Source organism: Pectinophora gossypiella, chromosome 6 (assembly GCF_024362695.1).
Source record: "Pectinophora gossypiella chromosome 6, ilPecGoss1.1, whole genome shotgun sequence".
In the NCBI taxonomy this organism is placed as follows: domain Eukaryota; kingdom Metazoa; phylum Arthropoda; class Insecta; order Lepidoptera; family Gelechiidae; genus Pectinophora; species Pectinophora gossypiella.
In genome coordinates this window covers 11,804,809-11,818,539 of record NC_065409.1, presented here as the reverse complement: position 1 = coordinate 11,818,539, position 13,731 = coordinate 11,804,809, and the positions used below count along the sequence as shown (strand labels likewise).

At 38.4% G+C, this 13,731-nt stretch overlaps 1 protein-coding gene across 1 annotated transcript in view; it reads left to right on the top strand.

Moving 5' to 3' along the window:
• LOC126367534 (sodium-dependent dopamine transporter) overlaps nucleotides 1–13,731 on the top strand; it is a 33,527-nt gene that overhangs the window by 735 nt on the left and 19,061 nt on the right. The window contains exon 2 of the mRNA XM_050011108.1: nucleotides 4,891–5,067. Within this exon, the coding sequence (XP_049867065.1) occupies nucleotides 4,920–5,067 (148 nt within the window). The 5' untranslated portion in view covers nucleotides 4,891–4,919. The remainder of the gene's footprint in view (nucleotides 1–4,890; nucleotides 5,068–13,731) is intronic.

Genomic DNA, 13,731 nt, shown 5'->3' with positions numbered 1-13,731 from the left:
GGGGTAGTAAAAGTAGTGATGCAATAAAAATATGCATTAGTAAGTATTGATTTATATAATTAGGTATGTTACTAATATAGATAGTAATTCGTAAAGACTAAACTCCTAAAAAAAATAGTCGGGTAATGGCTTCAAGCATAATCAAATCATGCAGTGCGGTTGTTTGAAGATTGAAGAGAGACCTGTACCCAGCAGTGGGGCGGAACGGTATACAGTGTTAGTAACACCGGACCGTACCAAATACTGAGGAGGGTGATACAGCTCATGCTTCTGAGTCAATATTTCCAACGCGGAATTTTCATGAATTATGCGACGGAAAATTTCACTTGATGTTGTTTTACTCAGAACCATGAGCTGAGTATTCGGTACGGTTTCATTAAGACCTTGTAGGTCTAGGTTGTTTATGTTTTTCATTCGATTGATTGAATTAGTAAGTACAAAATACATGGTTTTATTGTATTGTGATTAGGTGTCTTCGTATATTGTTTTTGCTACGATTGGCCGACTCTGCTATTTGTTCACCCTAGGCCCGGGCCTGTAACTCCGCCACAGTTCGTTACAGCAAATTGTAGCTACTTACTCGTACTTGCGACTCGCGAGTTGCTAGCGCGCCCTATGTATGGTAGTATAACAGGAAGGAACACTTTTACTTATTAACATTAGTGTTTATTTAGTTGTCCTTCGTATTATTAAACAGAATGACCAGTTCAGTATAATTAGCTTTTACATTTCAATAACATAACATTTTCCAAATGTCTCTAATGCGCGGTAAGAATAGGCTAGTTTCCAACTAGTCAAATCAGTTACTTTTTACTAAACGTCAAAATACGAAATTCTTATGGAATTTGTATGAAAAACCATACTGTGACGTCTTAGGAAAACGTGATAAAATATCGGACTCATTATTCCGTGCGCTTATCAAACTACTACCCGGACACTCCAAACAGAAATCTCGTTGTTACCGTGTGTAAGTAAGGGTGTTTGAAAACAATTCAGATTCAGTGGGCCGATTCAGGTCTCGTACCGGCTACCATCAAAGTCGAATGCACATATTCTGATCACTAGAACACAATGGCAAAAGTAAAAAAAAATAGTAGACTGAGATTTTCATAAAACGCACATGTTTGCTTGTACCCTTACATAAATAGCCTATATACGTCCCACTGGAACAGAATCAACTTATGAACTTTACTGTGAAAACCCATTATATTAAGGTCAAAGATATTTATAAAAAATTAGGGCACGATGATTACATTATTATTACAGAAGGCAATGCTGTGTGTCTTCTTCTATCGTGTGGGTTGTGAGGTGGATTACTAACCCCATCAACCCTAGTGTCAGAGTTATTATTGACTCGCCAAAGGCCCCTGAAATGACTTATGTAACGACTACGTTACATCAGTAAGCAGTAACCTGGACCAACGGCTAAACGTCTCTTCCGAAGCACAGATCATCTTACTTTTGGAAAATCAGGTGATCAGCCTGTACAGTCCTAACCAAACTAGGGATCACAAAGTGATGTTTGTGATTTGTCTTCACCGGGATTCGAACCCGGGACCGCCAGATCGTGAGCACGCTCAACCACTGGACCACGGAGGTCACGGTTATAATGTTGTGTGTGTATAGTCATATCTATATTTACATTTCTCTATTGGTCAAAAACTACAATATCAATAATCCAACTTAAAAACAGAAACGACAGGAACAGAACACAAAACTCGGTGACACAAAAAAGTAACACAGAGCTCTAACAGAAACACAAAAATAAGATTTAACAGATGAGGAGTAGGTACATAGTTCATCTTGCGATGAATGCAATAGGGATGGAAGCTCTCAACTATATCCCGATTTGGTTAGTCAGAACATCCACCGCAATATGAAATAAGTCCCTACACCTCACCGAACTGTCTGTTTAATTTATACTATTTGTGCAACTTATATTTAATTTTATTGTTTTTGTTTCCACTGGGCACAGGCCTCCTCTCAATGAACCGGAGCGGGTATGGAGCATACTCCACCACGCTGCTCCACTGCGGGTGGGTGGAGGTGTTTTTACGGCTAATAGCCGGGACCAACGGCTTAACGTGCCCTCCGAAGCACGGAATCAACTTACTTTTTCGGACAATCAGGTGATTCAAGCCTGAAAAGTCCTTACCAAACAAAGGACAGTCTCACAAAGTGATTTCGACAATGTCCCCATCGGGAATCGAACCCGGACCTCCAGATCGTGAGCCTAACGCTCTAACCACTAGACCACGGAGGCGGTATCCTTATGAGACATGATATATATTATGATAAAGGATGTGGACCGCCTGCACTCCCCATTTGTCCCACCAATTTGCGTAGGAATGAGAATTCAAAATTCAAAGTACTTAGTCTAGACTCTAACCTGAGAGTGACAAGCATGTAAAAAATATGTAGGTACTAAAAGAATTCATTAAAATTGAACGCACATCCTTATAACTGTTTGCCTAAAAGTTTAAACTTGTTAGTTAGTTCTCTAATCATTGTTATGTTTACATATCGTCACTGGAAAGGCAAAATCACATAAGCGCCAAAATATCCAAAAATAGCAGTCCATTTTATAATATGTATTGCTAGATATAGAAAAAGAAAAACCGTGTAATCTTTCGTTGACGTCACCTTAATTGAAAAGTTATGATTAAACAACGAAATAGCTACTTTAAACGGTTTATTATTTATTTATTTATAAAGTACAACCACATCACATACATTAAAACATTTTTACATTTATAAGGTTACGGTATTGTGACTAATAATGTACATAACTTAAAAACAACAACATAACATAACTTGGCTTTTTCTTGAAATGAAATTTTGGCGTTTACGTTATTTTGCCTTTTCAGTGGCGATGCGTATAAGCGCCAATTTTTGGCGCCAATAAAAACTTTCAATCTACGTCTAATGTAACATGCACAAATATACGATCCACTCATAGAATTTCACGCGTGCAACACCGAAGCGCGGCAATATGATCGGTTTGAACATGGAACGCAATCCAATTTGCGGGCGAGTGGCTATGTGACGGGGCTTTTTACCAAATCGCGGCCGTGACAGCCTCTCACGCCGGTTGAGATCGAGGGTCCAGCCAGGGGTGGTGGTGGCAAGTTTCAATTTTACGTGTTCATAATTTGTTTACAGATTTCTTGAATGAACCTCAGACAACACATTATTATGTAATCACGACCGGGGTAGGCAGAACCACCCAATCTAATATTCAAATATCTTTCAGACATTTATGTAATGTAAATGAATAATAAGTACGTATATAATGTTTATATCAGGTTTTTTTTGACGACACTTCGCATTATTTTAGCAGCCCTTCCATTTCGGTTTCATTTCGGTCCGTGGGTTGGTTTGGTTTATATAAATGCGGTCAAAATCTTTAAAATAATATTCGTGTAAGTAGTACGCAAGTTTTCTATTAGGGATATCGAATATTCAAAAGTGTTAGGTGATGTGGAGTTCACCGCGGTTGGAACATGCGGCTTGCAGAAAAAACTCAGGTTTACTTTTCCAATTCGATCATGATGGCGATATTAACTATCTTTACGAAACGAAAATTTTCAAACACAATAATCGCCGTTACAAAGTGCGAGCCAACCCTAACATAAATCAGAGAATGGAGTGGTGCGGGAGTACCAGTCATCATTTGTCACTTTACTATGACCGCAGCTCGGGCTTGGCGAGTCGGGATTGTTTTGTCCAGTTCATTTGATTAAATATCATAAGTGTGGTTTGTTATTGCAATAAAAAAGGTTTTGGCATCTTGCACCTACTTTTTTAACAAATGGTTTTTAGTGCAATGTAACTTAGCTTATTGTATCTCCAACAGTATTCACTATTTTGCAGGAGGAAGTTTAAAGGCTTAGTACTTACAGATAAATTAAATATGTTTCAACTTTGTCCCTTGAGTAAAATCGCGCTAGTACTGCTACCTAGAGCCGAGGGCTGGACTCTTACTTATAAGTACTTACTACAGGACCTGTGTTCGGGTTAGGTACAATAAAAGTGAATAAAGACATTAGACAGTGACACAGAGAGACTTGACTTTCTGTATCAAAGAATAAAGTTAGGTACGAATTGCAATAAAAGAACTGTAACACTCATTGTTTTAGTTCTTTTCAGGACATTTCAGTTCAGAACAACCAACATTTTAATAAAAAACACATAAACATTGAAACAAAAGATTTTTTTTAGATTCGAAATTTAAAAAATGTGTTAATTTTCTGTAGAGAAACCTATTATGCGAACAAGAAGCCATTTTAATGATCCTCAAATTCTTTCTACAGCTTACATGCTCTTCGTGAATTTAAATATAGAAAATCTAGTAGCTACCCTTCGTCACGCTCGAATTTGTCACTTGAATATGTTGGGTAGACTGGACTAATGGAGGACTTGTTTCGGCAGCACTTAATTAACCCAAAGGTCAAGTGCCGTAAGTGGACGAAGTCCCAGTCCAGAATATCTGTGAATTTAGGTTGCGAGTATTTGTAATAATAAAACCATTTATTTCCGGTTTCAAAGGCCCATGTAATAAACGTTGCACTATAGTTAAAATCCTTTTTGAAAAATCACATTCGGTTGTGTTATCTATGTGTTTTTGTTAACAAAACCTCGCAATAGAGAAGATAATTTTAATTCAGGTAAAAAATGAGGTCTCAATTTCTACCCGGAAAGAAATCAATTGAATGAAATCGAAGTTTTGTTGAATAAAGCCATTTCAAAAAGGTGCTTACGTTGTTTTCATTATAAAGCAACAATATGGACCTGTGTAGAAATAGACAACTTAAAAAGAAACCACTTATGGGAGTTTGGCGCAGTTACCCGCTGAGCTTTATTTTTATTTTTTTGTTTGTATGGTGCCAGGGAGGGGCGGCGTGCGCGTGGGCAGTAGAATGGCGCTCAAGACGCCTACGCCGGGCGGCGCGGGCGAGCGCGAGACCTGGGGCAAGAAGGTCGACTTTCTGCTGTCCGTCATCGGGTTCGCGGTCGACCTGGCCAACGTCTGGCGGTTCCCCTACCTCTGCTACAAGAATGGCGGCGGTGAGTACCTAGCAGTAAGGTCAATGTCGGCATATCTTTTGGTGACAGTGGTTGTAAACATTTCGTCATATTTTTTACCCGACTGCGGCGAAGCAAAAAGGAGGATTATGTTTTTGACCACTATGTATGTATGTACGTGTGACGAATACATTATTAGATCAATAAATAAGTTACGTGATTAAAAATACTTCCGAAAATCCTCCTATCAATAAACAGAACGTGTAGTTCCAATATAAGTACCTGAATAAATGCGTAATACGAGCTAGAACTGTCAAAGTACAGAAGCCAGTGGTGTAATGTTAATTAGCATAGTGATGTATATCAGTCGAGATTAGGATGATAGATTCTGTTAACATTACTAAAATACATATACTTAACTAAATTCTAGCTTATATTGACGCTAGGGACATTTTCCTAGCGTTTGCCTAATAAAATAGAAACTGCAGGAAAAATAGTCTGGTCAATTACGTTCTGATGTTTTGATCTTTCTTATATTATTATTTTAACGGAATTACTATGACGGAATTGTGAGCCTATGATAAATAACGAAATTTATATTATCAAAAATACTTAGCCTCTCTATATTTCCATTATAAAGTTTCGGTCGAACTATACCATCTTATTGCTGCACAAAATCCACTTATGACGTCATTAGGTTATCCTATGGAGACATTTATCGCGGCTGCGGCGTTAGACGTGGTGAATAGCGCTAAGTGCCACTATGGTGCCTCTTGTAAGGCTAATTGTGGGTCTTGACTTGACTACCGCCATAAGCTGTATAGTAGCTGTATAGCTGCGTACCTATAGAATATGTTTATTACCTACTGCCTTTTTGCTTTGCTTTTAAATAATTGAAGCTATGTTTAGGTACTTTGTGTAGGTATTTATTTCATCATCACTAATTTAAGTGCCACGCTCTTGTCGGTGTAGCATTCCCCATGCTACTTACTTTTTAGGGAAAAATAGGGCAGTGGTTTCACTTTTGCCTTCTGCCCCGCAGTACTCTGACGCGAGTGGAATGGCGCCCAGAGTAGGCTATTTCAAAGCCGTACTAGGATTTCTGTCCTCCGCCTCTGAATAGTAGATACTGACAGTTACTGTTGTTCTCTGTGAGGTTCCACGTTACAGTCCCTGTGACTTGCCCCTTCGGTCCTGCATTGCCATACCGATAGCTCCCATCTCCGCCTCTGCAACCGTTGAGGTCTTCACCCGTATCCCTGGGCAAAAGTATTTATTTAGGCGCCAAAACTAAGATTCAAACAACGCGATCTACAAAATGAATGTCTACTTCTCTTTTGTATTTGTATCATGGACGAATAATGGCTTCTCGTTCCAAGGTCGAATCCAACGGGGATTAATTATAAATATCACTTTGTGATCCCTAGTTTGGTTACGACATTGCAGACTGATTGTCATTGCCCGATACTAAGTGTGCATCCGTTGCATGAGCCATGACATGGTCCTATGGCTGCTCAATAGTGACTCTGACACCAGGGTTGGTGAGGTCGGTCACTAATCTCGCAACCCACACAACAGAAGAACTGTCGACAGATAGAAAGACCCTTGATCCTAGATGATTATTTTCTGACTGTCATATACTGACTTGCCACCTACTTGACGACCCATAATAACCCGGACACCAGCACCCACCACAACCCACACGATAGAAAGACCTTGACTTCTGTAAAAAACCGGACATGTCAAATCTTCTGGTAGGTAAGCGGACCCTGTGAGAAACTGGATAATTCTAGGGGGGTGATGATATAGTGACTTGCCACCATAAAAAAAAAAACAATATCTTAAAAAAACTATAATAACACACGTCAACATAACACAAGATCACGACTATAATCCCACTTGGGGTAGACGACATACATCCATTGCAAGATGAACTATACACATTGGTAAGTACATTCAGACACATTCACACACACACACACACATGTAGCAAGTTGCATTACCTTACCTATGAATTACTATTTTTTTCTTTTTATTGTGAGCTTTGATATAAATTTCTTTAAATTTTAAACATTATTGTCCGAATATATAATATTCATTGTCAGCACCCTCACTTATGGCTTTTTGTATACTACTTTTGGATGGTAGCTGGTGTACCTAGATCAGTTTTAAAACATTTAGGGATAGCTGCAGCTGACTTATAATAATTATGTCATAGCCTGTAACTACATACTTGTAAATGTTAACTAATATTGTCATATATTTAAGCCTTATCTTCTACAAATAAATATATTATTATTATTAACTAAGTACCCACACCACAGCTCACCGAGCTTTCCAATTTTTGCTTGAACTATTTTCTTAAATCTGTTCCACTTCGCACCCAATCACGCTTCACGATTCAACCGCTAGTCTATCGCGTATATTCCTGGAGTCTTTAATTAAGGCCTCAGGTGTAAGCGGAGAGCCCTCGAGTCCGAGGCAGAGGCACAAGCCACGATTGTTAACCGACTATTATCCCTCAAGAGTCCTACACACGCTGCACCGCGCATAGAACGCAATGCACTCTCTCATGAATTCCCAAGAACGTCAGATATAACGAGTATGTACAGTTCAAAGCTACAGTAAAAAACTTCTATCTTCGGAGTTTCATATACATTTTGGCCAGAGGGATTTCAAACACCTCCACCAACCCGCAGTGTAGCACCGTGGTGGACTATGCTCCGTACCCCCTCCGGTTGATTGAGGGGAGGCCTGTGCCCAGCAGTGGGACGTATAAGGTCTGTTTATGTGATGTTATGAGGGATTTCTAATAAGTTTTAACTTGTATTTCTTCCTTAATATACTAGTAATTAGGTTCTTAAAATCGATTACGCCAAAAATGCACTTTGCTTTATGACTACTCTTGGCTCCGCCTGCCTACCCAGATAGAGATTAAGAGCGTGAATCGGTAGATTAATCAAGTAGTTGCTCAAAGTTTACACAATTAAATAGTGGTACTATAGTAACATAATATTATTATACATCAATGGACATATAAAAGTGATGTACTTACGTGGCTCTCTATTAAATACATTGATGTATTAATTTATGATCCTAAACGAACCTCATTGGTAGATAAAATATGATATAAGCATTCATGATAATATCTAGCCCTCGCGCACAAAAAAGTATATTTAGGCCCTCAAATCAAACAGGGACGACAAATGCAGATGTTTATTGGTTGTGTGATGCAGACAAGAGGCGATGCGTCTTTGCTTAGCGGAAATGAGCTGGGGTGCGGCTACCGGCGGCGACAGACGCGACCGGAAATGTTGAAATGAGGTCTCTGTTCTAGACATCCACTTTATAAGCACACAACTTTATTCACAAGTAAAGCTCAATGTACACAGTTGCGAGATTGGCAGGATTTGTGGGAACTAATGCTTACAATCAGGAACGTTACAAAAATGCCGCCTCCTTAACGTTACTGGTTTCATCTGCGTGCATTGAGTTTACCTACTCGTAAATCATTTTTCTAGAGAGAAAAGCTATTATAATAAAAGGGAAAAATAAATAAAAGGAACCCAGTGGGACTGATGAAAAATTTAATAAAATAATATAATTAACAAAATAAATAGTTAATTAATGAAAATATTTATCAGAAAAAATACAACAAATTAAATAAATATAAAATAAACAAGTTAACGCAAAATTAAAAATAAAAGATTGTAAAATAAATATTAGAAAATATTTAAGTAGCTCTTTTGCCTTTAGCAGCTTTCATTGGTTTGATTGCATCGACTGGTTTCTTATCGGGCCACAGTCTGTGAATGTATTCTTTTATAGCTGCGAAGTTCACCGTTGTTGTCTTAGGTCTCTTCGGACCAGGGAACACGTAAGTTAGCTCGGTAATCAAGTCTTCATCTAAGGGTATGTGGTCCATCTCAAATCGTTTGGCCAGCTCCTTCAACTCTAAGGGCTCGGTGTATTCCTTGCATAGAGTCAACAAATACGCTGGTATATCCACGACGTGTTTCCTCGCATTGCCAAGGTATGCGGCTCTCTGCAATATCAACTCCCTCGGATCACTGCCTTTTATATTCCAGTTTCCTACAACTTCACCATGTATCACAACCAAATTCTTCCTTGATTTCATGCCTCGAATTTTTTGTAGAATTTCCGTAAATTCTCTATGGACACATACTTTGTCAAGCAACAAATTTTCTATTTTAGTACGTGGTCGCTGCAACGTCTGAAGGACACTCAACGCTCCCACAGGGCTCAAAGGATTAAACGATAAATTTAAAGTTCTTAGGCTCCTAGCTTGTATTAAACTCCCCGCTATCATCTCAATAGCTTTATCATCAAATCTATTGTTACTTAAATCAAGAAGTCTCAGTGTAGGAATCGTCAAGATGAATTTGATTGCTTTTGCAATACGATTGCCTTCTAAAGCATTCCAAGCTAAATTAAGTTCCTGAAGCACTTCACTGTAGGCCATGATCTCAAGCAATTTCGCGGTGCTTTGAATGTGAAAAAAGTGATTCCACGACAAGTCCAAATGGGTAAGTATGTTCTTAAATTCCAAGGTTTCTTGCAATGCTGCAGACGTTTTGAAACCCAGGTTATTATAGCTGACTTTTAAACGTGTTAAGGTTATGCCATTGTCCATCTGTTTGGCTAAAATTTCGCCACCTTCGTCTTCAAGTTGATTCTTGGAAATATTCAGTTCCTTTAGAGTTCGATTGATGGTTAGATTTTGTATTAGTGCGCGAAGACCCGATGCTCCTATGCGACATCCGGTCAGATTCAGTTCCTCCAGCGTAACATTGGTTTTTAACATCTCTCCTAAATGAAAACATCCGTCGTCGTCGATGAAATTGTCCGTCAGATTCAGCACTCGCACGTGTTTGTTGGCTCGCAACGCTATCGCCATCGCGCGAATTCCCGTCGTATTAATACCATAGTAACTCAGGTTGATTTCGCTGCTGAATAAGTTGCGGAAGAACAGGTTCACTATGTAAGTGTTGGTTTCTTTGCAGGTGACCTTATAGAGTTCTTGGCCGTCTTCCGGGTAAATAATATCCGGGTAGGGATCCAACAACGCCGGTTTGATACCAGGGTCGGTGACGGCGGGGTATTTGTAGTGAGGGTGTCGATATAAAGAGCTGGACGACATTTCGATGTATTTCCCGCAGATTTCTCCGCTGCCGCATGAGTACTTACCGAGTTCGGACAGAGCCGCCTTCGCATTCTGTTTCCTTGGTACCTTTTCTAACGAGGACCATTCGCTCATAGAGGCCTCTTCTGAGGAACTGAATTGATCTGGTTCTTTGAGCGTCTCGAAGATAACTTCGGTCTCATTCTCCTCGTCGCTGCTATTCGACATGCTTGCTGTTTACTCGGGTAAAAGAAACTGTAGAAATAATAATAATCTCTAAAAAAACAATACGCAAAAATATAAAAAAACTAAATAAAACCGTATCACAATTTATATCATTATAGAAAAATTATATAATAAAGTATGTTCTAAAAATGTGTATCTGTTGACAGAAGCCCACAGAGTACAGAAGTCACAAGAAAAAGAAAAACTTATAAAAAAAAGAAAATTCCTGTCGGTGGTAGGTAAATATGCAAACTGCGTAATGCCAAAAAAGAAAAAACAAAGAACGCTACACTGTACGAGTGAAGCTCTATTATATCTATTAGGAAAACTCGAAGATGGCCCGGAAACATAGGGTGGTATTAATAAACTAGTCTCAGTTGAGACTGCCCTCAAGATCATGCTCAAGTCCCTGTTTTTATATAAGAACTGTCTCATAGACTTGATCTTGAATGCATTAGTTTATATGCATAGAGCAACACGGACCTGCCTTTTTCCCGGTAACTATAAAGTAGGTAAACAGTCAGTAACATACCTACTCATGATTTCAGTAAGTAATCATATTTGCCGAAAAAAATATAATACCACTAACCATTGCCCTATTTTTCCCTAAAAAAGTAGCATGGAAAATTCTGCACCACCTATCAGTAATTGATTTACTCGTACGACAAAAATAAGGTCTTAAAACACAAGATACTTAAAATTTTGTGCGCCGCAAGGCAAACATGAAGAAGTTTAATGTGAACACTGTCATCATGTTATATTACTCATGTATAAGCAAATAAATTATCTTTATCTTTAAGAAAACATTTTATGCCAATAGGTGTGGATCGAAAGTTTTAATGTGCCTATTCCGTTATGAATTGAGTGGTAATATAATATATATAATTATATTAGGTAAGTACATACAAACAACATACTACTCCAACCGAGTGTAAAACAAAGTTGCCGCCGCCGCGATGTAATTGCATCCTTGCGACGTCCGTTACTTTGCCCAAGAGCCAAATTGACTATCAAAACGCGCCCTTTACGCCGTGGAACTTCGTTAACTCGACGATGCAGGAAAATTAGTAACGTAATAATGGGAGAGGGTAATAAGATAATGGAGTGGGAGGTCATCTTCTGTCAGAGGCCGCCGATCGAGCACTGATCGAATTAAATGGCAGCTACAGAGGCGTCGCTAGTGCCGCGAAGTTTGAAAATTGAACTTTAAGTTTGTTCTTCGTGTCGATGGCATATCGTGTCGTGTCGTTTGGAACTTTGATTTAATATCGTGGATAGCCAAGGCTTGATCGGATCGTTACTCTGATTCTTGCGCTCCCTCTTTTAGAGTTGATTATCCGTTTCTCTCCTTTTCGGCGGATAAGAAAATGACGGGTATAACTTGAAATAGAATTAAGACATGTCTACGGGAATCAACACCATTGTCGGTCATCTTAGGTAAGAAAAATGATATTTTTCAATACACTTTATCTGTTTCTGTACAGTTTTTGCTTGAATGATTTACTTTTTATATTTTGAGATGAGTACCGATTGGTTGTTGATTGGTTGTCTGTATCTAATCTTTTTCTTTTTGTATGAATGTGTGTCTGTAGTACAAATAAATGTTTTTATCTATCTGTCTACCTACCTTAAGTTCATACCAGCATGAATAGAGGGCAGTTTGTAGCATCATAACATTCATAAGTCATCAACCTCGGCTTGTAAAGGCGGAATTCGGTCCTGTTCAAACCTATTGGTATCAGAGTACGATCTTAGGGCCGGCAGTGGCGTACTGGGGAGATTGCTCCGGAAATTTATTTAGCCTCGCTTTACATCATAGGCTTTGAAGCGAGATGGCCGATTTATGCAATTTATATTGCTTTACAAGGGACAAGTAGAAGGTATTCGACGTTGCAACCATCTGAGCAATAAAATGACGCCGTAGAAAAGCAACTTATTCTATCTACATTTACTAGAGATCGTTGGCTAGAGTTCAAGTTAAAAACTACATAAGTAGTTGGTAGGTACGAGATCGTGATTATTCGTGAATTATCATCTTCTGCAAAAAATTTCTTTCTACATTACATCGGTCTGCATTTCTAGAGGTATATTCTATACATGTATATCTAGAAATGAGTAAATGGTAGGACTATAACTATACACCTATAGCTGAAAGTTGTCTTCGGATAGTCGATAAGTTATGACAAATATTTATGTTCTAGACTCTACGCTACTCTAGCTGTCACTATCTTAATACTTTTTTTAAACAAAGCGCATTGTTGGTTTACAAAAATTGTTTTTTTTTTTTATTTTATTTTTTTTACAAAAATGGTTATAAAATAATGGTAATGGTTGGTTAGTTTGGTGGTAATGGTATTGTAAAAATAAGGATGTTATTTTCTTTTTCAAGTTGCTGATCCGAGTGAAAACTTCTAATTTCTTACTCCGAATTAACGTGCATCTGCGCGATTGCATTCGCTGAAAATTATACCTCCTGTCGATTTGTTGATGTTTTTAAAACAATAACCCACCCCCTTATGGTATGACCGAGCACCAAGCGTGACGTCGACGGGTTAATTGAGACCGTCGGCTAATTGATGACGGTGCTCCATCATACACGCGGCGGCGGCGTCCCATTCGTCACACCTCGCCGGCGGTATCCGGATTACCACTTCTGACTTCTGAGTTAGCTTGACGCCACGGAAAACTGCGAATGTCGCTGTTTGGACGAACTTCTTGTTTCTATGCTAAACTGGAAGCGCATAAAACAAAAGAATGCGCTCAAATATTTAAATATTCTTCTCGGAAATGTCGTATAACTGTAACGTTTAATGTCGTGGAATTTTCAGTTTTGGTCAACAGACTTGGTAACAACAGATTTGGTAACTTTTGTTTATTTTCGAAAATTCGAATGTCATCCAGTGTGTGGTGGCTGAGACATCACGCGCCGAATTTATCAAAATCGACCTCATCTGGTCTATAATAGTGATTATAATTCCACAAGTAATAGGTACTTTCTATTTGAGTAAGTACTGAGTGTGTTTTGAACATTGAAGTATAATATGCATAGAGCAACACGGATAGGCCAGTTTCCAACTAGTCAAATCAGTTACTTTTTACTAAACGTCAAAACACGAAATTACTATGGAATTTATATGGAAAGCCATACTTCAAAAATTGAATTGAATTGAATTTATATGGAAAAGGACGCTGTGACGTCATAGAAAAACGTGATAAAATGTTGGATTTATTACTATATTACTATATATTTATTAAAAAAGAAAATGCTTTTCGTTAGTTTTAGATCTGTTTTTATTTAGTAATCAGAATTTTATAATTTATCTTCAACTTAGTACACG